The 27,201-nt window shown below is 39.6% G+C and overlaps 1 protein-coding gene across 12 annotated transcripts in view; it reads right to left on the minus strand.

Annotated features, from left to right (window-relative positions):
* Positions 1 to 12,569, minus strand: part of lrp1bb (low density lipoprotein receptor-related protein 1Bb) — a 339,637-nt gene extending 327,068 nt beyond the window's left edge. For all 12 annotated transcript variants that reach the window (XM_054788302.1, XM_054788296.1, XM_054788300.1 and 9 more), the window contains exon 1: positions 12,096 to 12,569. In XM_054788302.1, coding sequence (XP_054644277.1) covers positions 12,096 to 12,186 — 91 coding nt within the window. In that variant the 5' untranslated portion in view covers positions 12,187 to 12,569. The remainder of the gene's footprint in view (positions 1 to 12,095) is intronic.
* Between the last annotated feature and the right edge of the window lie 14,632 nt (positions 12,570 to 27,201).

Raw genomic sequence — 27,201 nt, forward strand, 5'->3', positions numbered from 1 at the left:
TCCCAGCAGAGCAGTTCATTGGCCAATGGCTGCCTGGCAGCTTGGCCACCAGATGGCGCTCATGAGCTCCCGTCTCCAATTGCATTGGCTACACAATGGGTCAGTCAGCAAGATTGGATGTGACTGACCTGGGCTACAAACATCAGAAGAGGGTCTGGTACATTTTGCCGCATGGGTAGTCATGAGTTATTGTCTCCCAGGAAAGGGTGTCTGAGCTTTTTCCAGCAAGGACCACGTACTGAAAAATGAAAGGATGCAAGTTTCAAGAAAAAAACTGCATCTCAGCTTTGTGATATATGTGGAAAAGTGTATTATCAGTATGAACTTGGCTCTTCGCTCTTTTTTCCAAACTTTCTTCTTAAATATCCATCCAGCCATCTTCTATGCCATGGAGCTATCCCAGCTGACTTCAGGGCACATATAGACAACAACCATTCACACTCGCAAACGGAGTACCCGGAGAAAAAACCCGCGCACGCATGTGGAGAACATGCAAACTCCTCAAAGAGATGCCCAACGGCGATTCGAAAACAGATCTTCCCGATCTCCTGACTGTGTCTTCTTAAATAATCTTCCTAAATTTTATTTTTAAAATATGACTTTATTCCCATGACATTTTGACTTTATTCCCAAAATTCCCATAATACTAATATAATATAACTTTTCCCCGACCTAACTTTCCAGAAACTACAACTATATTTTGTTTTGTTTCTCATAATATTCCGACTTAAAAGAGATAGTTTAGATTTTTTTGGCATGAAGTTGTATGACATCCCCATCAGCATTGTAGTCCAATAACAGCAACTTACCCCCCACTTGTTCTCCTACAATACATGTTGAAAAGATTAAAACATTTGCGTCACAAAAACCTCCCAAAACGCTCGGTGTTATATCTGTCTCCCGCCGTATCCCAGCGCACTATCACCTGGGCGTCGCATGTGAATGTGACGAAGACACTAGCATCTTCTTCTTATTTTCTTGAGAAGGCATTTTTGTGATGCAAATGTATTACTCTTTTGAACGCATATTGTTTTGAAAAGCCAATCTCTTTACTTAATTGTCCCCAGCAACTAAGCGGAACTACGTTCTTCATCACAGAAATCTGACCAGAACTGGACTTAGGAGACCGAGTGGGGTGGTAAGTCGCTGTTATTGGACTACAATGCTGATGGGGGTGTCTTACTACTTCATGTCAAAAAATCAGAACTATCCCTTTAATATTTGAACTCTATGCTACTAAAATTCCATGATTTTTCTCCGTAATATTAAGAGTTTATTCTCGCAAAATGTATTTGTCGTTAATATTTTGATTTTCCAACTATTTCAACTTTCTTCTTGTAAATTTTCTTCTCGTAATTAGGACATTATTCCCATAACATTTTGGCTTTATTCTCAGAACATCACTTTTCCCGCAAAGTAATTTGAAAAAATTACAATTTTATATGGTGTTTTGTTTGTTTTCCATAATATAATGACTTAAAAAAAATAAGTATTTTTTTTCTTTAATATTTCACCTTTACACAACTAAAATTATATTTTTTGACATTCTCAAACTTTTTCTTATTCGATTACAACTTTTTTCTCTTAATGTTTTAACTTTATCCTTGTAAAGTGACATTTTTGCTGTGGTCTTCTTGTTAAATTATATTTGTAAAGTGTGCTGTACTTTGGTCACCCCTGGTGTCTTCAGTTGGTTTGCGTGAGATGAAAAACGATGGTCAGTGTTGTTAGCGTGGCTAATACGTTCATATATACCCAATATACGATCAATAAAATGTGGAACGTATGCGCATCTGACGGAAAAGATGAAAGTCTTCATGTGTGTGTTTAGTGCGTCTTTATGGATGTAAAGCTTGGTGTGGACTAAATATCTTACTGGGGTACATTTCTTGTCTTATTGGCAACCTAATCTAACGTTTGTGTTCACACTGACTGTAGTTATAATTGTATCCTGGAATGCTTATGTCAGCTTATGTCAGCTAAATAAGCTTTCAAATGATGTGTAACACAACTTTGTACACAAATAGGGGGCGGTGTTTATCATGTACCCAGTAAACGTACTGCAGGCGAAAAGGTAAGCGGTTAAAATCGCCGAGTTCAATTGAACTGTGATGTTTGAAAGCCATAAAAAATAAAAGCATTCAAAATTACCCGTGTCAAGTGAGCATAATGGGACAGTCCATGCCCGACCCTTGGGCCCTTACAATTTGTGACCCCCATTCCCTTTTTTCAAAAGCAGTGGCATTTCTCTGTCTATCCATCAACGAGCTGCAAAGTACCTTGCAAGTTATTTGAGAAATTGAAAAAAATTGTACACCATAAAACTATAAATCTGAATTGGATTATATTCTCAAGAACTCAACAGTCAAGCTGGAAAAAAACTTCCCATCGCCCATCTCATATATATTTCAAATATATTTAACATGCAAACTGACAGCTCTTGACACTAACACAGTATTATTTCCAGTGTCGAGCTGTCACTCGTGACGTTTGAATGCAGCACAGCAGCTTCTTGAAAATGATGTAGGTCAGCCAGCAGCATGTCAACTAGCCCAGATAATCAATCACAAGAAATCTGTCCTTTTTTTGCGAGAAGAGACAACAGCGGTAAAAGGTAAACTCGTCAAACATAAGGTTAAATGATAAAACAGCCAAGTTAATGCTCCAGGCTCCGATACGAATAAATCACTCTCTATAAAAAATTCCCATGGCAACGCCTTCCATGCTGGGGAAAAGCCTTGCTATGTTAGACATGTGAAGTCTGTGACATATTGAAGCCAAAATGCTAAATAAATACGCAATGGTGTTTTCTATTGGTGGGTTTGGACACAGTGGGATGCGCCTGAGCAGGGTGAGAACGCAGTGTAATGTGGGGGCCTGTCTTCAGGGTGTTGCCCCCATCCCCGCCCTTCACCCTTTCAAACTGACTGACAGACAGACTTTAAACCCAAGCACATTTTCCACCCTTTGAGTCCGCTCTCCAAAGATGTTTGTTTTATTCAGACCTCACTTTTGCAAGCCAACCTGGGCGGCCGTCAGCATACCCAAAGCCATGACTTTGCACCTTCAAGGCGAAAGAAAAATGGCAACAAAAAACACACAAATAAATTACATGTTGTACATTTACATGCAAGTGGAAAACTCCTTTCAGGAATAAATCACTGTATTGGTTGCCTGCCCCAAAAAAGAAAAATACCTTGCAGCCTCTCTGCGAAAAAGCTGCATACTAATTTTAACCTTTACAGTTGAGCTGATCCGTGCAAATGCTCGCTACACTACTGCTTTTATGACTTCATCTGTGTTTAAGCAGCTGGTGCTGAGCATGTGCACGAGTTTTCCCCTTTTCCCAAAACTCATTACGTCACCCTTACTTTTCATTTTATGATGCACTGAACTGTATCCATCACCCACTAATGACCTCAAACTCACTCAACTCATGAGGGCTTTATTTTACCACTGCCCCTACAAGCCCTATTCTCATTAGAATATCCAGCAATAAAGCAGCTGAGCTTTTCTCCATTCATAATTTATATACTCCCTTTTTATTATTTCCACCAGCCCTTTCAGTATATGACCAAGCCTGCCTTTTTGATTTAACTTGAGTAACACCAGGATTCTCAGCGGGAAACTTATTGAGTCATTATTCACATTTTCAATTAAGTATCACTTTAGAAAAATGTAAAACGGACCCGCTGCTACACACATTATTGTGTCCTCGGAGGACATCAACACATCAGATTTGCGGCGTGTAAATGTTGCCCTTCTTTGAATTGGTAATCAATGGCATGTGTCAGTTTCCAGCCAAAGATGTTCATAACATGAGCAGATCTGTTGCTGATTCAGTTGGAATCTATTTGATATGTGAGGTGAGATGAAATGGCACGCTATCAAAATCCAATAACTTCACTTAGCAACTTTGTTCAAGAGACGAGCTCTGGCATCGTAAGTGGGCTGGGCATCGGGGGGTGGTCCACTGCACCGCCCTGCAACTTGAGGCCATACTTCACCTCTTGGCCTGAGATTGATGTAAGAGCCCGGCGACAGCTACACTTAGCTGACACCATTGAACAGAACTGTCAGCCTTTTTAATGTTGTTTCAAAGTGTGTAAAAGACCAAAAGAACTGCCCAAATGCTGACTAAGCACTTGCCGCAGACAACCTTAGAAAAACGGTAATGGCTAGTAAAATGTTTAATGTGCTCTTTGGAGAAAAACTCTAAACACTGAGGTTTGCTTCTTCGTGTGCTCATTTACATTTTCCGTGTTAGCAGCTGTCAGACCTTTCTGACGACTCGTCTGGTTTTCTAGCCAAAACAAGCTTGTGAAGTAGCAGTCAAAGAGCACCTGAGGCAGCGGCCATTGGACGTGCATGACACAAATGCCAATAACAATATCAATCAATGGTTCCCCCCTTTGGTAAACACAAATCAAGGTGCTGACTCATGTTTTTATACCACCTTTTTTTTCAGACCACCCTTCCTTTCATGCAGACCTCATCTTTCACTTTCTATTTACTCTACACTAACTGGAATCCACATGTGGATTCTCCAGCCACAGGGTGAAGAACAACGTCCGCCCTGTGGAACACCATTTGCTGAAGCAGACACCAATGCCACCCCGTTAGAACAGGATGTGGACAGAAACACAAGCCACAAAGCAGGCTTTGGCAATGGGGTTCACTTTGTGTTAATGCGTCCCGGAGAAATATGTAAAACAGAAGAAGCCCAACTTTTAAAGGTCAACAAAACTCAGGAGTTCTGCAATACATGCAACACACAAAATAACCTTTGCATCACATACATGTTTTTTTGCATGTTTTTCACACCAAAATGCTTCAAATCATCAAACAAATTTAAATGTTGGTCGATGACAACACAACTGAACACAAAATCAGTTTTTAAATGAAACTTTTTTATTGTTAAGGGACAAAAAAAATCCAAACCTACATGGCCCTGTGTGAAAAAGTGACAACTGCAATCAAGCATTTGCGCTAACTTGCAAAGAGTCTCTTACAGCGCTGTGGAAGATTTTTGGCCCACTCATCTTTGCAGAATTGTTGTAATTGAGCCACATTGGAGGGCTTCCTGCATGACACGCCTCTTTAAGGTCATGCCACAGCATCTCAATAGGATTCAGGTCAGGACTTTGACTCGGCCAATCCGGAGTCTTCATTTTGTTTTACTTCAGCCATTCAGAGGTGGACTTGCTGGTGTGTTTTGGATCATTGTCCTGCAGCAGAAGTCAGGTTTGTTTCAGCTTGACGTCACGAACAGATGGCCGGACATTCTCCTTCAGAAGTTTTTGGTAGACAGCAGAATTCATGGTTCCATTTATCAAAGCAAGTATTTCAGGTCCTGAAGCAGCAAAACAGCCCTAGACCATCACACTACCACCACCATATTTTACTGTTGCGATGATGTTCTTTTTGTGTAATGCGACATTATTTTTTTACCAGATGTAATGGGACACAGACCTTCCAAAAAGTTAAACTTTTGTCTCGTCAGATGACAGAGTATTTTCTCAAAGGTCTTGTGGATCATCAAAATGTTTTCTGGTAAAATTGAGATGATCCTTAATGTTATTTTTGTTCAGCAATGGTTTTTGTCTTGGAACTCTGCCATGCAGGCCATTTTTGCCCAGTGTCTTTCTTATGGTGGAGTCATGAACACTGACCTTAACTGAGGCAAGTGAGCCCTGCAGTTCTTTGGATGTTGTTGTGGGGTCTTTTGTAACCTCCTCGATGAGTCGTTGGTGTCATTTTTTTTAGTTGGCCGGCCACTCCTGGGAAGGATCACGACTGTTCCATGGTTTTGCCATTTGTGGATAATGACTCTCACTGTGGTTGGCTGGAGTCCCAAAGCTTTAGAAATGGCTTTATATTTTCCAGACCGATAGAGCTCAATCTCAGTTAAGTTATATTTTAACCCGGGGGGCACTCACTTTTTCACACAGAGCCAGGTAGTTTTGGACTTTTTTCTCTCTTAATAAGTTTCATTTAAAAACTGCATTTTGTGTTCAGTTGTGTTGTCATTGACTAATATTTAAATTTGTGTGATTATCGAGAACATTTAAGTGTGATAAACATGCACAAAAAAAAAGAACTCAGGAAGGGGGCAAACACTTTTTCACACCACTGTATAGAGAGTGGAACCTCATTATCACGGTTAATTGCTTACACACACGTAATAAGTAAATTAGGGCACACAAAACAACATTATTAGAGCCCTGTAGACATGAAATAACACCCCTATAGGCACCTTTACACTCATATTATTCTTTGTTTCAAAACACATTGCTGAACTGCGCAGGCTATGGGATCACTGCAGGGACACAAACGATGGCTGTCGCTTTAAACATAGCATGCTATCGAGCGAACTAGTTAGACTTCAATTTATTTATTCTAAACTTAAGGGTTTCAAATGGAGTGGGGAAGAAAGACAAAGTAATAGGCCAAAAGCTTACCACTTCCACACTGAATAAGAGGAAAGCTTCTATTCAATATGTCATGTCGGACATGCCATGGCTGACTCCATGCAGTGTGAAGGCAATCTAACATCATGTCTCATCCATGAAACATTACTGACACCTAGTGGCCAGAATACTACATAAAGTATAATATGTCTTTCAAATAGTTATCTTTCAGCCACAAAACAGCGGTCATTCATTAATTCATAAATTTTCGAAAAACGGCGACAAATGTAAAATTTAAGCCAAAACAGCGTGTAAGCTGAAACAAAAACTTTTTTTGGCCCAGACAATGTCATTGTTTTGTTTTTGAGAAAGTAGCAAAGACATTGTTTCCTTCTCTATTTGAAAATAGGTAGCTGCACATCAAATGCACATTGAAAGTTGAATAAAACAATAATTGTTATTATCTCTTGGTCTAGTTTTTAGTCTTTCCAACAATAACACAGGGATGAAGTGCCACTACTAGTCCTGGGATGACATTATTTATTTGAAGGAAAAAATAAAGTAATGCAAAAACGTCTAAAGATGGTAGTATGACACCTTCATATTATAGGAGCACCTCAGCAATGCATGTGAACTTGACAAGAAAACACCTCGTGGGCCATTTGGACATGCCTCGGTAGGTGCCTTGACTATGGCTCCTTATTGAGCAAAAATGCACTTCTTATCTCATAAATGGTAAGTTAAGACATCTCCTATCTGTTCAAAGATCCCAAACGTTTAAAATATTGATGTTGCAATTTTTCTCTTTTTAATCTAACATTACGGTTCGACAAAGAGCACTTGCAAAAGAATAAATTGTGAGTAGCCTCACGGAGTTGCAACTTGACCACAGAATATGTAAAATGCTAAATGTATTTTATTTCTGTTCCGACTTCCATGTGCCCTTGGTGCAGTATATGTTATAGTTGTGTATCACAACTTTGCCTGCATTTGGTTTGCATAAAATTGTGCAGTAATTAGTTGTTATAGCTAGATAGATGTGTATTAGTCATCCTCAGAAGGCAATTAACCTGTCACAACAGCAATAATACACACGTGTAAAAAAAAAAAAATAGTACACCATGAATGTCAAACCAAATACACCTTCACTGTCCTTGGCTTTCACTTCAATTTGTATCCTAATAAGCAGCAATGGTTTAAAAAAAAGCCTCTTTTTCAAGGAATGAATGTGTCCTTTTTAGCACGAGCCAAAAAGCTCAGGGCTAAATAAGAGCAGCATTTTTTTTTGCAATCCGTAATGACTAATAAATTCATCGTTTCAGTAGTCGATGACTATCAACTATCAAAATAGCTGCAGTTCTACTGTACACGAAGGCTGCACGAGTGCACTGACGTTCATGTTGCAGGAGGAAGTTGGTTTAAAAAGGGTGGAATTAGTGGTAATAGTTTTTTTATCTGATATACAAAAAACATTGTTTTCCCCATTCGTCTATAATTGGAGAACCTCATTTATTTTGTGATAAGCATCTGATGCTTTATTACTCTCCAAGAGAAATTCACACCAAGAGAAATATACAACATACAAAGTGTTTTTTAAGTATGTTGAATGTGATGTGTCAACGACAACGCCGTGAATCAAGTATGATGTGTTTTCTGCCCCATTATCTGCCAGGTATTTTTTAAAATAGCACAAGAACAATACATTCTACGCCTGTGAATATTCTCATTCATCCAGGTCACTCACATCCTACCTGAGTTCCACCAGTGCAACATAATTCTCGTGTTTCCCGTTCATTCATTCATTTATTTATTAATTCTGTACCGCCACGAATGGTTTTGGTGCTACCTGATAGGTGGTGTTATGCATCGTAACTCTACTTCAAATTCCCATACGTTAAAAGTGTGAGACAGGAAGTGCTTATTGCGTCATACATTTGCTCAGTAATTCAGCACAAGCGGTTATGAAAGGTGATGCATTTGCAGCGGGAGCGGAGATCCAGACAGGCAGGGCACCTCCGCCATCCCCGGTAGCGTGCATTATCACCACTGTGAACGGTGAGGTACGGAAGTGTGCAGAACATCTTCACAAGCGGGAGTCATGACTAGCGAGAGTGCTAAGAAGTAAGGGTGCACGATATAAGGAATTATGACATCATACCGGTAAATCCCATAACATTAAAAAAATAGCTCTGATAACCGTTAATGTAAAAAAAAAAAAACACTCCTCTGAAGTGAGATTACGCGTACTTGCTGTAGGGGGGTTAGGATGAGCAAATCAAGCTCTCCTTTTCCCCTGCCTGTGACGTGTGCAAACACACTTGTAAACAAACATTGCGTCGATCAAGTGGGGTTTCTTCACTGTCGTGGCACCAAATGTTCTGCAGTCAATCAGCTATGAGGGGAAGCTTCAACACATCAAACCTTATCAGCCACTTGAAACGGCAGGAGTGGGACGGGGCTTGTTCCTATCACCGCGGTGTTTGAAAGGTGCAAACAATTTGATAGAGCGCTAAAACGATCTGATTTCGTCATGGAAGTTATGGAGCTAGACGATCAGCCCATTTTACCGTCGTTGAAGATATCGGCTTTTGTTAGAGTAAACTTCTTGGAGCCACGGTTTGTACTTCTATTTTTTAAATGTATGGTTAATAGTAGTGGTGTCACATTTGGTTAGGACAAATCTACAGGTACAGTTTGTCAAATCCAACTTTGAGTCGTTCCCACCTCCAGGTGTGCACAAACTAACGTTAAATCTAAATTTAAAAAATAATAGCAATAAAAGGTTTTCGGTGACGGTCTTGAGAAGCATGAAGTTGAAAAAAAGAGCATGCACGCCTACTAAGAGGTCAAGAGCCTGGAAACAGTTTTCCGTCGGTGAAATACATAAACCAGAGGTGTCCAAAATGCGGAACGCCGCTCGTTTATTTTCAGGAGCTTGTGGCACAACGTGAAAATAGCAGCAAAAATGGAAAAAACAGAGCAAAATGGATTAATAATACAAAGAAAAGGCTGAAATGCTGATGCAAGCCTTTTTTTTTTTTTTAAATGACATGCACATGTGTCATTGTCAATTATGCAAATTTGACGATGACATCATCTGGACCACTGCATATCCACACTGTACTTGTACAGACCTCTGTGATACTACGTCCCAAAATGAGCTGCTTATTCCATTGACTCCTGTGTATTGTCTTCCCAACATCAGTGCATGTGTCCTGCGCTACAATGGAATATGAATTTCAAACATCCTTCAGCTTTTTCACTAGTTGATACTTATCCGGTACAGAGGCGTATTGCATATCAAATACATTGCTTTTATGTGTTAAAAAAAAACACTCGAAGTGTCAAGGACAACACAATTCTATGAGTGAGCTCTTAAAATACTTCCAAATACATGCTGCACAAACCACAAGCTCACCACTTGGCATTCAACGTAACAATAGCTGCTACCACAAAGCAAATTAATATCAAACTAATTAGGCTGACAAGCAGCTTTGGTGTTGCAAGCCGTTATCATTACGGCCCATTTAGACAGCACTCAGAGAGCTCACATATATTTTCCGGGGTTATGCAAAGGAACAAGACAACCTTGGTTCTTCCTTTGTGCAGGTGCACAACCAAATGTACGTAGATATCTGTGAGATGAAAATACAGTATCTCTATAAACCTTTGCAGTTGACATACTGTATTGTCGCATTGGCCCAGAGGAGACAACAAGATGGCATGTAATTCTTCACTTTGATTCCAGCTACACTAATAAATCTCAACACTCCAGTGATAACAAAAAATAAATAAAACTCCAACAGCATTTTGTGAAATTTCAAAGAGGTGCTCTTATTTCCCTTCTCAGAGTCGAACGTCCTCGGGGATGGAGCAGTTTTCATCTTTTCATTTCATGCACAGTGAGAGAGGTAAACAGTATTTTATTTTACTTTCTTTCACCTCAGGAAAACCACACACACACACAAAAAAAAACCTTGCTCTTTTTTTTTTATCACCCTGACTTGAAGGGGGAGGAGGGCGGATTTAGGACAGGTAAAGGTAGTCTTGACATGGTTAGAAAATGGAAAAACTCTGACAAATGTGACCTGCAGGCTGGAGAGCAACACAGGTCATAACATTATTAGCTCCAACAGACAAGGGTACGTCTTCAATGTGGTTTTGTTTGTCTGCGTTACGTTTGCTCTCTGATTCAGGTTACTGTTAAATTTCTAACTTATTTCATAATAAATCAAATCAACCACAGAGTGAATATCAGTATCAAATCTGAGACAATTTAAACTACATTTGCCGTGTCTGAAGTCTGAAGATTTAATGCCAACTCGAGTTTCATGGGATCTCCTGCATTTAAATTATACATCGATTTGCTATCAAATCTCATGAGAATAGGCTGTAATTTATTGTGCTTCTGTAGGCTCTTTCAACAGCATGAACACTCCAGAAGCAATTCTGCATTTTAATGTTTTCTCCCCTATAGATCACAGCTTTTTTTCATTTAATATTAATTATTCTGATTCCACTTATGGCAAATTTAAGCCTTGACAGGGATCGTCCCCGAATGAGCTGCTAAGCCATTAGTTTTGTTTTTGTATCACTCTGAAACTTAATTTCCTTCCCCCCACTAAATTACACTATTATTTAAAGCAGTGGTTCTCAACTTTTTTCAGTTAAGTGGAATATTTTATTTTTATTTTTCAGCCAAGTACCCCCAAATCAGAGAAAAAATATCTATTACTGCCCAAAACAGTGCTCAATGTAGTGGTCTTGTTGGAAATGCAGATAAAATAACTTACATTGTAAACCAAAAAGTTATTCATTGAATTACAAATAATGCTTTGTGTACATAAAATAATGATCAATTTAAAAGTGTCCTATTTTTGGATTATAATTAAGATGTGTTCTTAAATGCAACGACACATTCATTTATAAACTTCATTTAATAACTTTTCTGGAATTGTTTTTGCATTGTGTTCCTCTGTCACAAACAAAAAACACCATAAAAGTTCTGTATTTTTCATATCTTTGTAACTTACTGAATCAGCAGAGGATCAAATCCTTCATTTCTTTTACTTTACTTATTTTTTTCAAAGTACCCTCTGGGGTACTAGTACCATTATTCCCTTATTTGAGAACCACTTAAAATATAAGCAAATGTGCGAGATTTAGTTTGAAATGAAATAAGGTAACTCTTTGGAGGTCCACCCAAATAAATGTGGAATGATCGCCACTATATCATGTTGTCCATACATACAAATCAGGGAAAACTGCAAAAACCAGGCATCACATTGCACAATACTAGTCGGATCCCATTGTGAGCCAACATCCAAGAGATACAAAAACGCACAATTGGAGAGGAGGTTCACCTGCTGCACTGTAGTACAGCGTGCACGCTCTGAATGCGATTGTTCGGGAAAATGCGCAAGAAGCCACCGTATGAATTTGTATTACTATCCGGCTATATTTTGGCTGATCAGATGGCTGTGACGCACAGTGACATGCTGGGTGATGACAAAAGAAAGATGCACTCTTCCCTCCCTGCATGAAAGAACGATCAACTCATTATCCATACGTGTGACAATTTCGGCACCACACATGTTCACCTTAACTGCTCATATAGCGGCACTGTGCACAGTTGACAGTGGCAAGTTTCGCGGACCGCACAACCGCAGCCGGGTTCTTTCTTACCTTTGTGCTCATCCGATACTGGCGAGGGCTCGGCGCGTGGAAATAATCCCGAGAAAAGGGCTAAAAAGGCGATAAGAAACAACTCGGACATGTTTTCGGAGAGCGGGCTATCAGGAGCCACGGTGCGTCTCCCGGTCCTGCTTCTTGCTCCTGGCCCAGGTCCAGTCTCTCCCCCCCTCCAGTCTCCTCCACCACGCGGTTGTCAAGCGCGGTTATTCGGTGATGTCCAGCGGAACCGGTGCAGCGCGCCCCCCGCTTCCCGACGCATGCATACGGCTTTGTGCAGACAGCAGATCAGGCGGCACAGATGAGAGAGGATGCGAGAGAGAGAAAAGGAGGGGTGGGATTGAAGAAGGATGAAGATTGAGTGGGTTTGCTGTCTTTTCTCAACGATTAAATGTCGTCAAGGTGGCGCAGCTCGCCTTGAGATTCATCACATTGGCCAGACAGTGTTCGGTGCCAGTCTGCTTGGACTGGATCCTCACTGGCAATGAATTCCAACTCAGGAAGGAGGATGGAGTCATTCTGCTCTCTCACTTTCAAGTTCAGTTTTCACTTTAGCATTATTTGCACTCACAAAAATACATAATCCACATACTATAAGAGGGCAAATGTGATATTAGACACTTTTAGGGTCAAGATGGGCGATACTGCACATTTTTGTACAGTATTGAGCTGATTCTACAGTGGCCGAGAAGTTCAACACACTTGAACAAACAGCAACACAAATGACAATGACCCAGACCCTAAGGGGAATGAACCAAATCCAGTATTTACAGGAAGTGATAACATTTCGGCCAATCCGATATGGGGATTCGGTACATAACCTTAAGTGCAAAACGCTTTACCAAACTGCACTTTAACATTTCACAAAGCAAATTAACATTTCAGAAATCAAAATAACCAAAGGTGAAGCAAATTGCATTCCAGTTTTACTTATTCATGTCTCACGTATAATGTGTAATTAACCATTAGACCATGAGGGAACTCGTTTTCCGCTATTTAAAAAAGAATATTTGTAGGCAAAGCGACACAAGTTCAGTAACAATCGCAATCGTTCACAGCAAATTCATGTTCATACTCTACACCCCTATGGAACAACAGCGCAACGAAGCGACGAAGGACACATACAATCGTGTATTCATGCAGACTGATTTTGTGTAAGAACGCATAAAAGCACTATTTTCATTTGCTGGAGTCACTTTGTCTGAGGCTGAACATAAGCGTTCATTCCGCTCTCTAAAGGAACTATATCTAAGCAAAGTGATACAAGTTAAATAATTAAGGATCGCAATCGTTTACAACAAATTCATGTTCATACGCTACACCCCCATAGAATAACGGCAGCGAAACGATGACACGTACACACATGTATGTATTCATGCAGATTGATTTTGTGTCAGAATACAGATTGACATGTTGGAAGCGCTGTTTTCATTTGCTTCATTAATTTGTTTTCTGATGTGGAAGATAAGTGTTCAACGCTGTTTCATCACATTGTTTTCAACTATTTCATGGCTTTATGCAACACACCATGCACACTCACGTGTTTAGAGCTAATTGTTTGAATGACATTCACTGTTATTTACCTCAATTCTTGTCAATCTGGGCTTTGGTGCATTCCCAGTTTTCCCATTTCCAGTTTCTGTGATTGTAGCTTGTTTCGTGTTTTGTTAATGTGTTTCCTGAAATGCTAACAGTCAATTTGTTGTTTCACAATTTGTTAAAGTGTTTTGGACTTTCTGGCCATCCCATGATACCAAGAAAGTACATGATCAGTATTGCAGATACCAGTGTTTTTTACCTGAAACTGAAAAGATCCTTGAATGATTTCGCCTTTTTTGTTGATCATGTTTATAATCAGAATAAAACACAGGACAAAGATTTTAGGCAAGCAAAAAATATTTTTATCCAAAACCCTACAGTATGTGTGAACAATTGAACAATATATGAATACATAAATATAAGACAGTGTAATAATATCTGTAAAATGATGAAATTATTCCCCTTTATTACATACAATAATTGGAGCACAAAACAGTCAATAGTGCAACATAAGTAAACAAAAGCAAAAACTTGGACTTTTTGCCCCCAAAGCCCTTCTGCGTCCAAGAACTACAGTAAATATAACAATATCAATAATGTATCAATATGGACACCACAACAAAAAAAAACACATATTTGTGAAAATAAATATTGATCCCATCATGGTAGTATCAATCCGACATTGATACTACCATACCCTACCCCGGGACACCACAAGCTGTCAATACCACACATGGAACACTTCAGGTCCAAAATAGAAACTATAGATCCCACAGAATGACTGAGGTCCTGACCCCACAGGACACCTAGTCAAGAAGTCCTAAGCCCAAGCAAGATATGTTAATCACAGTAATACCACTACTTCCACTGCCTGAACACAACACATAAACATCACCCTAACCAGTTGCAGTCTAGACATTCTTTGACAAACTGGTCCCATCTCATGAAAAAAAAAAACTACCTCGCACAATGAAATCCCTTACCACCCTAACATTAGTATGGGCACCATCTCTTCAGCATTACACTCAGACCCTCCCACCGAGACAACAGACTTGTTTCCTTTCCCTCCCTTCAAAAACTGCAGAGGACAATTAGTTTTTTTTATATTGTAAATGTTTTTGATCTGTGTTTTGACATACTGAATGCTGAGCCTTAATTGTTTACTTATATCTGTACAAATATATTACGGTACGTACATCTGCTTGTTCCAACCATTGGCTGACGATGTATGTATTAACAATGCAGCTGCTGGTACCTACAGCATCAATGACGTGTTGTCTGAAAAGGATGAAGTTGTACATTGAACTCATTATGGATTTAACCCTATAAGGGCATGAGTATTATACTTGATACATGAGTTTTGAAGACCCCCGAGTCATTGGTGGAACCCCAAGTGGAAAAAAAGAAAACTTATGCATATAGTAAAATATAAATACAGTTACAAACGTGCACAGTGTCCAGAAGGATGGATAGTCAAAAACACAACTCCCCCCAAAAATGAGCAAATTTTGGGTATATAATGTACAGTGTGTATATGCACTAGAGGTTAGTACTAGCCTGTTGCAAAAGCCGATTGGGAGAAGGAAACAAAGTACTCTGCTGTTTCTGACTCTAATTGATTATTAATAATTGCTACAAATACCTATCTACTGATGCACTTTTTTGTGCTGTATCCCAACGGTATCCCACGGAAAGGCAAAGCTTGAATTGAGGCAACTGAACTCTTCTTGTTTGTTGAAGACGTATTAGCTTTAATCAGAAAGACTTCTTCAATTCTTAGACTATGGAGTCTCCCGTGGGTGGAAAACACAGTTATTGTGGTCCTGCATAACACTAGGTCGTTCACCTGCCTGGTGGAAAAACCAGGTCATTACTGGCCACTGTTTCCATGGAATGAGGCAATCTTTGGGGGAGTGATGTTAAGACATTCTTACAAGCAGACAATAGGGAATGGCAAAAACCTCCTCTTCTGTCTAGACAGGGCCTTTCTAGTTTAACGTAGGAATGGCTTCTATCACACTTCTTTCAAACCAGCGGCCACCCCTGTCCAGAATTTAGACATCGTTACCATTAAAGGAGTGTCTTTTTTTTTGTTTTAGATGCAAGTAAAGCGATGACTCCGAGCCCCAAGAAAATGACTTCCTATGTTGTGGCATGTGTTTGTATAAGGTTCGATCGGTCTCTCCAACATTAACATTGCTGAGTTTGCTTTTCGGGATTTTGTCTTTGGGGTCAACCAGCTTTTGTCTGAGGGTGTTAGTGGGTTTGAAATGCATTGGTATGTTATGTTTGGAGACAATTCTAAGATTCTCTGACAATCCAGCCATGTAAGGGACCGCCACATTCCTGTTTCTATCCTCAGGCAGGGGTATAGTATGGCATGGTATGTTTATTTGTTTCAGACATGCGTAACAAGTTACATGCAGACATATCACATGGTTACATTTGCACAATTCAACATATCAACATATCATATAAAAGGAGGAGGAAGAAGCAGAGCTTATAGTAGACCTTCTTCTCCTGGCGAATTCGACAAAGGCCCAGTTTGGATACACACACTTAGAAAGACGGAGCACAACAACACATAGGGAGACGTGACACATGAGCGAGACAGAAACAATTTGTGCATGAGGTAAAGTATTACAAAGGGCTTATGACTCAGCAGATACTGCTTTGTGCTGGGTCTTTCTATTGTTTCGGTATGAAATACTGTAGTTGACAAGTAGATGGAATGACTAATACAGTAGTTGCCACGCTTATAATGAAAAAAAATCACTTCATTCCCAGCTATTCAGTTATGTTGTATCCAATTATATCAATTTTAAACACGCTAAGCAGCACTGGGACTTATTCATGCTTGTTTAAAAATCAGGTCGGTGGCAGGTAAATAAAAGTCCCGATGAAAAGTTCAGTGTAGAGATTTCCTGGGCATTGAATCGATCGCAACCTGACTGTTTAGGTTGTTTTGACTACAGCTGTCCTATCCAGTCATGAGCCTGATGAAGCCTGCTCACATGAGAAGGGAAATATCTTCTAATGTAACGGATGCCAGCCTGTGAGGCTGTGCAAGTGTACGTTGGTAAACCTCACTCCCTCTGCCTTAAGAGCTGCGCTGAACACGCGGTCGACAGTCAGGGCTTTTGGCCGTGTGGTCATAATGTTGAGAGAATAACATCATAATATTATGAGGAAAAATAATGTCATTCTAATAGCATAACGTTGAAATATTAAAGAAAAAAGACAAAAGAGAAGTTAAGTTATATTACCAGAATAAAGTCAAAATATTATGGAATAGAGTCATAATTATGAGAAGAAAATAGAATTGCTGGATTAATATAAAGCAGAAATGAAAAAAATCAGTAATTTTATGAGAATAAAGTCAAAATAAAAGTCAAAATAATCACAAAAAAAGTTGTATTGTAACGAGAAAAAAGTTGCAATTTTACGAGAATGAACTGAATGAATGAATGCCATTTTAGTAGCATCAAGTTGAAATATTAAAAAAAATATATTGTTTTAAAGTAATAATATTAAGCCACAAAACTAAATTAAGTTGTAATTTTTGGAAAATTACTAATGTAATGTAATGTTATGGGAATAAAGTCAAGATATGGGAATAAAGTCACAATGTTACAAAACAAATTATGAAGATTATTTAAGAAAGATAAAATATTTGAAAAATGTTAGATAAAATGCAAAAATGGGAATAGAAGAGCAGAAACTGAAGTTAATTTACCGAATAATATACTTTTTTACCTATACCACAAATCTGAGATGTATATTTTCCTGAAATATATATACAGTCAAACCTGTCTTAGCGGCCACCTGCCTATAGCAGCCACTGAAAAATCCCCCGCAGAAAATTTGCGTGTTATAGACCCTCTGTATAGCGGTCATCTGTCTAATGCGGCTAGTGGCCACCCATTTTGTATCCCTTGGTCAATATCTGACCGCATATAGCGGCTAAAATGCCAACTCTAGCAGAAGCTTAATGCACGAAAAAGTTTCGTTTTTTAATCAATGAAGCTGTCGTGTGAAGACTTTAATTACTGAGTCCTAGCTCAGTCATAATTATTCCCAAGATCCACACAAACTGTCAGTTGTTCGACATAAAAAAAAAGCCGTCTTCTTTGGAGCTTGTTGCAGACAGTGACACCGTTTATTTCCTGGTGCGAGACAATGTGCACTGGTCAATACTGTAATGCCCCTTGTTGTGGGGAAGGAGAGACTCACGTCGCCGATGCCCTTTAATTGCTTTATTAACAGCGGTTTATTAACCTAGTAGTGCTGTACAACTTTTATCCGCAGTCCCACAGTGCCCTCTACTGGTCAACATGTAACAGTATAATTATATGTATCTGCAAACACAACAAGCTTCTAATCACAGACATGTTAATATGTGCAAGCACAAATTCAAAATGGCCAGCGACCTGTCTATAACGGCCACCTGCCTATAGCGACCACTTTTGCCGTTTCCCTTTAGTGGCCGCTATAGACAGGTTTGACTGTAACTTCTAAGCATATCTACGTGTTGGTTTACAAAATATCAAAGTGGCCCTTGCATCCTTTGATTTTTCAGTATGTGGCCCTCTGTGGATAAATTTGGGGCACCCCTGGCTTACATTAATGATTAGAATTCTTACTCTGATCACAACTAAACTAATCAAGTTAGATTCATATTTGGATTATTTTTGGTGGCTATAATAACTTCTCTACATTTGACAAGCTAATGATTTACCTTCTCAAAATGCCCGAAAACGATCAAAGTAAAATGAATAAATAGTTCTTCTTTTTCACAGTGTGGTCTGTTTTCTCAGCAGCAAAATGAATCTTCACGGAATTCGCAGCCTTGTTATACCACAACTTACGGCGGAATAGACAATAACTAGACAGAAGTGCAAAGATTCTGTGTTAGTGGCTGATTAATTTCCTACATGTGGCATAGTGCTGTCTAAAAAAAAAAAAAAGAATCGACTCGTTGGCTGAAAAGGACTAGCCTAATGAGGGTGGTAGTCATAGTCTTTCACAATACCTTGTTTGGGAGAGAACATGATGGGATTTTAAAAAAAAAGGATTTAGCTTTCATGAACTCAAGATTTAAATACAAATATAGTTTCTTAATCATATTTTTGTAAATGCACCGCATTAGTGACACCAATGAATGAAGGATGAGCCAGGTTGCCGTGGAAATGAGAGGAGCTGCCCACCAACTTAGCTCCTGCAATCAGGCAAGATGCAGATATTGCAAGTGCTATTTCCAGGCAATATAACTACATATTGCTTACTACACGTTGCTATAAATGCTGCCTACAAGACGCAAATGACACACAGCTTGCACCCATTCTCCACAGACCCTGTTAAATTTAAGCAGCCATGTCCTGTCATGCTGTTCTAACTCCATTCCAATTCGAAGACAATTACATGTAACGTCATTTCAATTGGAAAAAAAAATCTGCCCTTTTTTATTTGTGAGATGTCAAAGTCTGATTTTTTTTGTCGTCATTTAATATTGAGGCCCCATACTTCCAAGATGATCTAGTTTTCTGTTTCATTAAAACAAAAGAATAACTTTATTATTCCTTACTATGCTGAGACCAGACAGCATTTTTCTAGTCATACCAGTTTCACTATGATTGAACCTCTTTAACTTTTGGCCATTGTAAAGTGTTCTACTAACTATCGGTTTTGAATAATTCACGCTCAGCTGTTTCATCTGAGAATGTCATACATCTCTCATCTTTGCTCCTTAGCAACTGCTCCATCTGTGCAAAATAACATCGGTTGAAATGTCACACCTTTTCGGTGAACTGGATTGTAAGCATATGCCTTTATTTGTCCCATAAGGGGAAATTGGCAGCACCCAAAAGACAGCATGCCGATATCAACAAGAACCATAGTCTTTCTGGTCTGGGGGTGTGACTTAGCCACGATCGCGTCAACAGGAATCGAAAGCCAGCAGCAGGCACTCAGCTGAATGGCAGAGGCAAGGTCAGACTAATAAGCCAGTCATGCAATGCATGTCACTCACTTGCAACACAGGTCTTGACATACAGGACGCCTGTCATGAGTACACACTGACCTGAAGCTGCAGTTACACAGAACCACATGCCACAAGACCTTAACATCTAATTGTTTTATATGCAATGTGTGAGTCACATTTTTGCTCCTTTTGGAAGGTCTCATTGACTGACAGCACTGCAGTTTATAGAACGGTCCTACTTTGGATGGCCATGCTTTTAATCCATAAGAAGCAGTCGCTGCTGACCCTGTTTGACATCTTTGCAAGGTCATTATCAAGGTAATAAGACTGTGGCTGCAGCTTACTGCTGCAGCATTCATCCCAGCTCAGTTACCACAAGAGTCCCTTCAGAAGTCAAAAGCCATCTTGTAAAATGAGGATCGAGAAAAGATCATCTGGCGAATCTGCTCTGTCACGCTTTGAGTTTCTCTTGACAGTTATTAGTTGGGAAAGAAGGAAATGCATGGGGTTGTGATTGGTTCCATCTGGTTGAGAAGGAAGAGCGAGTGCAGTCCTGAGCTAGGGTCATACACTGATGAGGATCCATGGGTACTCCCCAGGGTCCGGACGCTTGTTAATCAAGAAGTGGTATGGCAGCCCGTTTGCTGTGTGTATCACTGCACGTTAATCATGATAAAAAATTTCACTTTTTAAAGTGCACCCTTGTTAAATGTTGTCTTGAGTGGTTTGCCATGCTGCCAATATGAACCTTTACTGTTCTTTTTTCCATACATGCTCAATTTGCCTAATAAATAAATCAATGCAATGCAGTATAATACAAACCCCCCTTTTTTGACACTGTGTTACATAGATCCATCATGAATTATTTAAGCTGCCATTGTGGATGTGCAATTTGCTGTGCTACAGAGTTATACTAGGAGGTACGGTTATTATTTTGGACATTTCATTTACATGGCAGTTGGCCATTGGATTGTGCATAAATCCCCTTAACTGTACGAAAAAAAAACTATAGTATGCATATATTTAGTTTTACATAAAAACACATCAACAGCTTGTGTCAAAGGCACAGAAAACAATCGCATGTTATTGCACAGAGTTGATTGTTCTCCCAAGGAATTTTATTGCATATCTTACAGGAAATTAACATATTACATTTACATCTCTCAAACACGGAGTGCTGACGTGTAATAGCGTTTCCTGGGCTCATATTAACCTGTAAGGAGCAATTTCAACACAGAGATTGCAATTTAATTCCTTTGAATGAGAACAACAAGATAACTCCTCCACAATGTATGTCTATTCATGCAGCTGGGCACCAGAAATATTTTGCCAACATTGCCTCTTTTTCATGCAGTTTTGAGTGGTTTTGTGAAACATTTAGTGCACTCCATGTAATCTGTCACAGTTTGACACGTTCTCATCCTCACAGATACGTCCTAGAGAGGCTTCTGATGTTTAACTCACTACTGCCATCTAGGGATAGAAACTGATTCTACTGCTGCACCATAATCACAGCAGGGCCAGTGGAGAGGGTGTATAAGCAAATGTAATCATGAAAAGAAAGAAATTTCACTCGGTAGCAATTTGAAATGTTTGGACATATTTGATCAAATACTAAAGTAATCAAACTTTCAGAGATTTGTGTGTGTGTGTGTGTGTGTGTGTGTGCGTGTGTTGGTAAGCAAGTCTAGTGTTCTTCACTGTTAACTGCCATTCAGTGATCACTTACTGTATGTTATTAAGATTTTTCGTAGTAATATGGCTTCACCTTCGGTGTTTCAGGACCGAAAAGCCAACATGTCGGCTGAACTGATCAAAATTCTAAGACCAGTTGAAAAATTGCAAGAATTTACATTTTGCTCTGTTGGATCTTATAAGGAGGTTGTACGTACAGCATCAAAATGTAAAAAAAAAACAAGTAATGGCAGCGAGACAGTTGTGGCATGGCTCAGGTGGTAGAGTTGTTGTTTTTTTCCCAACCTGAGGGTTGCGGACTCGATCCTCCGTCCTCCCGTGATCATGTCGAAGTGTCCTTGGGCAAGATACTGAACCCCCAGTTGGCCCTGATGCTGCGTCATCAGTAAGTAAATGTGCTTTGAGTGTCTTGGAGGTGGAAAAGCGCTGTACAGGTGAACATCCATTTCCAAAAAAAATAAAAATTGAGTCAGCAATTTATTGCATACAACAATTAAATTGCAATAGGTTCATCAGCTGATCAAAAGAATGTTTGAAAAAAAAAGTCAGTAATGAGTAGCTGTGCCATTCTTGTTAATAACCTAAAAAATGTGATTTGCTATGTTTGATGGTGTTTCCAGGAGGCTAGTGGGAATGTTGCTCCAGGTGGTAAACGTGGCTTCATGGAGGTCATCCACTGTCTGGAACTGATGCCCATTTTTGTAAACTTCCCTTGCCATCCATCCCCAAATATTCTCAATTAGATTTAGATCAGGGGAACACTCAGGATGGTCCAAAAGAGTGACATTGCTCCTATGGAGGAAATCCTTTGTCAGGCGAGCATTATAAACTGCAACATTGTCCTGAATCACCACACAGACAACACAGACGAGGGCCCTCAGTCATGAGGGATGTCCCCTGCAACAGCTCCTCATAGCTAGCTGGTGTTTGACGCCCCTGCACAACCTGAAGCAGGGGGATCTCTTTGTTATGCCAGTAACATTGGAGGCCATCAGGATCATCAAGGTCACATTTTTTTGTCATCAGAGAATAAAGCTCTTTTCCACCTTTCAATGTCCCATGTTTGGTGCTCTTGTTCAAATTCCAAACGGCAGTTTAGTGGCATTGAAGGAGACGAGGTCTTTAAATACGTTTTTTTCTAAAGACCTTCTCTTGCAGATGCCATATGATGGCTATTGGACTGCACTAGGCACAAATAACAAAATTCATTTGGGCCAAGGATTGAATTCTACTTCACTTATCACGGTCGGGTCTGGAACCAATTAAGCGTGATAAACGAGGGATTACTGTATTTCAGATTTTTAAAAATATTTGTTTAAATTTGGTAAGCATGTAAATTTGGTGACACGTTATCTTACAAATGAAAGACAACGGTTATAACAATGCCATGCCATTTTTTTGTAAAAGTATGTAAATCGCTGATGGAGGCCATGTAAAACCTCACCTAGGAGTTTGGAGTCTCCTCTATCACAGGTAGAGCCCTGTCATACTAAATAAGGAACTCAACTCTGAGGTAGACACTGAAGTCCAAGGTTGTTCATATGCAAATGCAACACACACAAGCCAACTGTCAGTCTTAGCTATCTCTGCAAAAATTGTGACAAATGCTCCGCTACAGGACCTGGGTTCGACTCTTCGCTTGAACATCTCTGTGTGGAGTTTGCATGTTCTCCCGTGTGCGTGTGTGGTTTTTCTCCGGGTACTCCGGTTTCCTCCCACATTCCAAAAACATGCATGTTAGGTTAATTGGTGACTCTAAATTGTCCATAGGTATGAATGTGAGAGTGAATGGTTGTTTGTTTATATGTGCCCTGTGATGGACTGCCGACCAGTCCAGGGTGTACCCCGCCTCTTGCCCGAAGTCAGCCGCGATAGGCTCCTGCATACCCGTGTCCCTAGTGAGGATAAGCGGCATAGAAAGCAGATGGATGGATGCTCCACGGCATGGACAAAAAAGCAAAGCAATAGTGTCTTGTGAGGTGAGAGGGACTTCATGGAACTTGCTCCTGCTATTGAGGAGAAGGATTGCTAGAAAAGAAACCTGTGGACACCAAAATGATGAGGAAAAAGCCCTTTTCTGTCCTTGACTGAGATTTAAAAGGTGTGAGGTAGGTAGAGCTTGAACGGAGTCAGCAGAGGGACCTTTCTGAAAGCCTTTCAACTCACCAGCTCCTGCATGGGGTCCATTAACGGCTTTTCATTAGAGCCCCTGTAATTACTAAAGGCATTAATAATAATTTGCAGGCGGCTGAGTGTGGATTCTCCAAAAAAAGGCCACGATAACATAACATCAATGACGGACCTAACTGTATTTCAGCTGGTATGTGACTTTAAGCAGGGATCATGTAGAGACTGAAATCAGCCTCTCTAATCGGGTGACGTTTTGGTTGTGCAGAAGTACACGAAACATTAATAACCATTAGACGCTGACAGATCCCGACGACATATCAAGCGATTTAAATAATCAATGAAGATACGCTGCATTCATGCGTGTACGAACATTGTGCACCCACCCATGTTGGCACAGCTACTGTGTAAATAATGAGTCTTTAAACAGCAGAAAAAAAAATACTGCACCATTTCCTCAAGACCATGTTTGAGCCGATGTAGCAACCAATTTGTGTTAAATCAAGACAGGAATATGTAAATAACAGGACCTTTAAAAGCAGTAAAAGTACTGCACCACTGACTCCAAAGCTTCATTTTTAATTGGAGTGTGGAAAATGTTATAAACATCATTTAATACATCCCACCTTATAACAATAAACTTGCGCTTGGCTGGGCTGTACTTTTTAGTTCTGACACAAGGACATGCCGCTTTGAGCAACTTATTCTCCTCTACATGACAAACACATGTGTAATCAATCTAAGAGCTGATTCATGTTAAACCAGACAGTATGCAAAGTTTAATATCTTTGTTTACTTGCTTTGTCACTCTCCCATTTCAGCCATGTGTGTGGTTGTTCACTTGCATTTTACGTATGTGTGTATGCTTGTTGTTTCAGGTGTGCAGGTGTGAAAGTAAGAACATGAATATTAAATATGGGTCATTGAAGAGTAGCGGTAAATACACAGTGAAAATGACCACATACATAGGCAGCATTCTGGAACTGGGGACTCAGTATTCAGTAAACACAACCTAAGGGGCATCCACAGATGGATGAATAATAATGAATAATGGACTGACAACCATTTGTGATCGCACCTTTATTTGTATACAAAGTTCATGTGCCTATCCTCCAGGAAAATCTGACTTCTGAGTCTGATCACCTTCTGTTTTGTCTGAAAGTCCAGGATGGAGACATTTTTGAGCTTGGCTATAAAATCCTCCATCTCAGCAGTCAGATTCATTCATTCATTCAGGAGAGCATAAAGCTACACACATTGATACTGGCCCTGCTGTTTGCATATTTCAATAACATTTTTTTAAAAACCCGCCGATGCCGTCTTTTCCTCTCTATAGAAGGACTGCGGCAACATGCATCTGCCAGCTCATGCGCACCCCTGCCCCTTCACAGTGAGGAAGAGTACTGTGCGCCTCGCTGTATGATTTATATGTACTTTATTATCTGATTAGAAGGGATAATGATGTCACACTGACAACAACAACATTACATAAAGACATGAATCAGAAATCGCCATCCATCTCACTCAGAGGGTCGCTCGGCTCGCACACACACACGTTTCTGTATTTGATCACAAAATGTGCACATTCAGTGATTTTTACTTGAGATGATGTTAAACACGATTGGAATCGTACAGAAAATACATTTATAACAGTTCAGTCGACAAATGTTAATATTTACTTTATGTTGTCATTATTCGGGCTTTTTTCTTTTTCATCATGCCTGACGGAAAGACATCGGTCTTCTTTCAGTTATTCCTTGCGTACTTTTTATTTTACACTCATCGGAACGCTTGCGGCTTCAGAGAAAGCTTTAGAATCGTGCAAATGGACACTTGGGTGCCGTGAGCATTTTTTTAAATATGTTTTGTTATTACTCTTCTGGTGAGCATAAACCACTTGACTCAATTTTATTCCTTAAAAAAAATCTACAGTGATCCCTCGTTTATTGCCATTAACTGGTTCCAAGCCCGACTGTGATAAGTGAATTTCCACCAAGTATTATTCCATATTCATAAATGGAATATTTTCGCAGTTAGAGAAGAGAAAACCTGCAATAAAAACCTGTGCTTGTGTGTCTCACTGCACATTCCAGTAACATTACTACACACCTAGTGACTAGCGTAGAATACTATATATCAACGTCTTTGAATGCGTCTGTTGAATGCTTTGTGCATTTTAGTTCATTTAGCAATTTTTATGCTTCAAAATGCTTCATTTAGGCAAAAAATGTGCAACATTTACTTAAATATGCATATTTTTGACTAAAACTAGGCCATATTTAACCACAAAAACAGCATGAATTATTATTATTATTATTTTTTTTTAAACGTGATAGAGTGAAGGACCGCATGGTGGCCTAGTCAGGCCACAGTCAAGAGATCAGGAAGGTCCAAATCTCCGTGTGGCGTTTGTATGTTCTACCCGTGCATGCGTGGGTTTTCTCTGGGTACTCCAATATTAGGTTCATTGCCGACTCTAAATTGTCCATAGGTATGCATGTGAAAGTGAATGGTTGTTTGTCTATATGTGCCCTGCCATTGGCTGGCAACCAGTCCAGTGTGTACCCCGCCTCTCGCCAGAAGTCTGGTGGGATAGGCTCCAGCATACCCCCACGACCTTAATGAGGATAAGCGGCATAGAAGATGGATGGATGGGTGACAAATTCAAATTCGAAGCGTGAAGTGACAATTGTATTATATTTATTTTTTGGTATCCTGAAGATCGCCATGTTATCCAAATCTACACTTGCATCAGTAGGGCAGGTACAGGAAAGAGGCTGCATGTGAGCGGTAAACAAATATTGACTCATCCATATTAGAGTACAACAGTTTGGGAAAGCAGGAGCATTACCACTGAATCAGGAAAACACATCATTGTGCATAGTTACTCTCGGTTTCCCTGGCTTTAAATGTAAAAACAGGAAACCAGAGAGTGGCAAAGAGATGGAATGTAATTTGACTAGTAGATTAGCATTATACCATAGACAGGTAGGTAGATTTTTCCTCTTAATCAGAAGAGTAGTGGCGGTTCTACCGTGTACATAAGAAATGACTCATCTGTAAATTGCAGCAGGTCCAACTTCCCAACAGACCCTGAATGAGAAGCTATGTGAGATGTTCTCCACTGGTGTTTCTCATTCAAAATGAACAGATTTTCCACAATGGTTGGAGAAGACTGAAATTTTTGCATGGAAATCTCCCTCTGATTGGTTGAGGACAGCCCCTTCTGCGATGAATAAAATATGACCTATGAGATATGAAAATGTAATTACAATTTCTAAAATGCTACACTGTTTTTTTAGGCTCCAGCTCCCTGAACAAGATAAGCGCTAGAAAATTGATGGATGGATGGCTACACTGTTGTTGCTGCTGCCACATTTCAATGTATAGAAGATCACCTGCTTTGAAATGATTAACATGCTAGATTTGATTCACATTAATAATTGTTGTTTGTTGAGCATAGGAAAAGGAGCGTAGAATGATATCACCCCATTTCAAATTACAGGGGTCGATATCTTATTAGTACATCTTTCAAAGCCAATTGGATTCCTCCCTTACGTCGAAAAAATACAGAATCAGTGTCAAAATTTGGAAAACCTGGAATTCTGGATATAAAAACACAGTGCAATCTGTTGCATGACGCTGGTTTATTTGCAAGCTATTCTAGTTCCAAAACATTTTTCCATAACAAAAATTGTAATGTCGATTGATTTGTTGGTAAAACTACAATAAAATAAAAAAAAAAAAACAGTCACTCTT

Source organism: Dunckerocampus dactyliophorus, chromosome 9, assembly GCF_027744805.1.
Source record: "Dunckerocampus dactyliophorus isolate RoL2022-P2 chromosome 9, RoL_Ddac_1.1, whole genome shotgun sequence".
NCBI lineage: Eukaryota > Metazoa > Chordata > Actinopteri > Syngnathiformes > Syngnathidae > Dunckerocampus > Dunckerocampus dactyliophorus.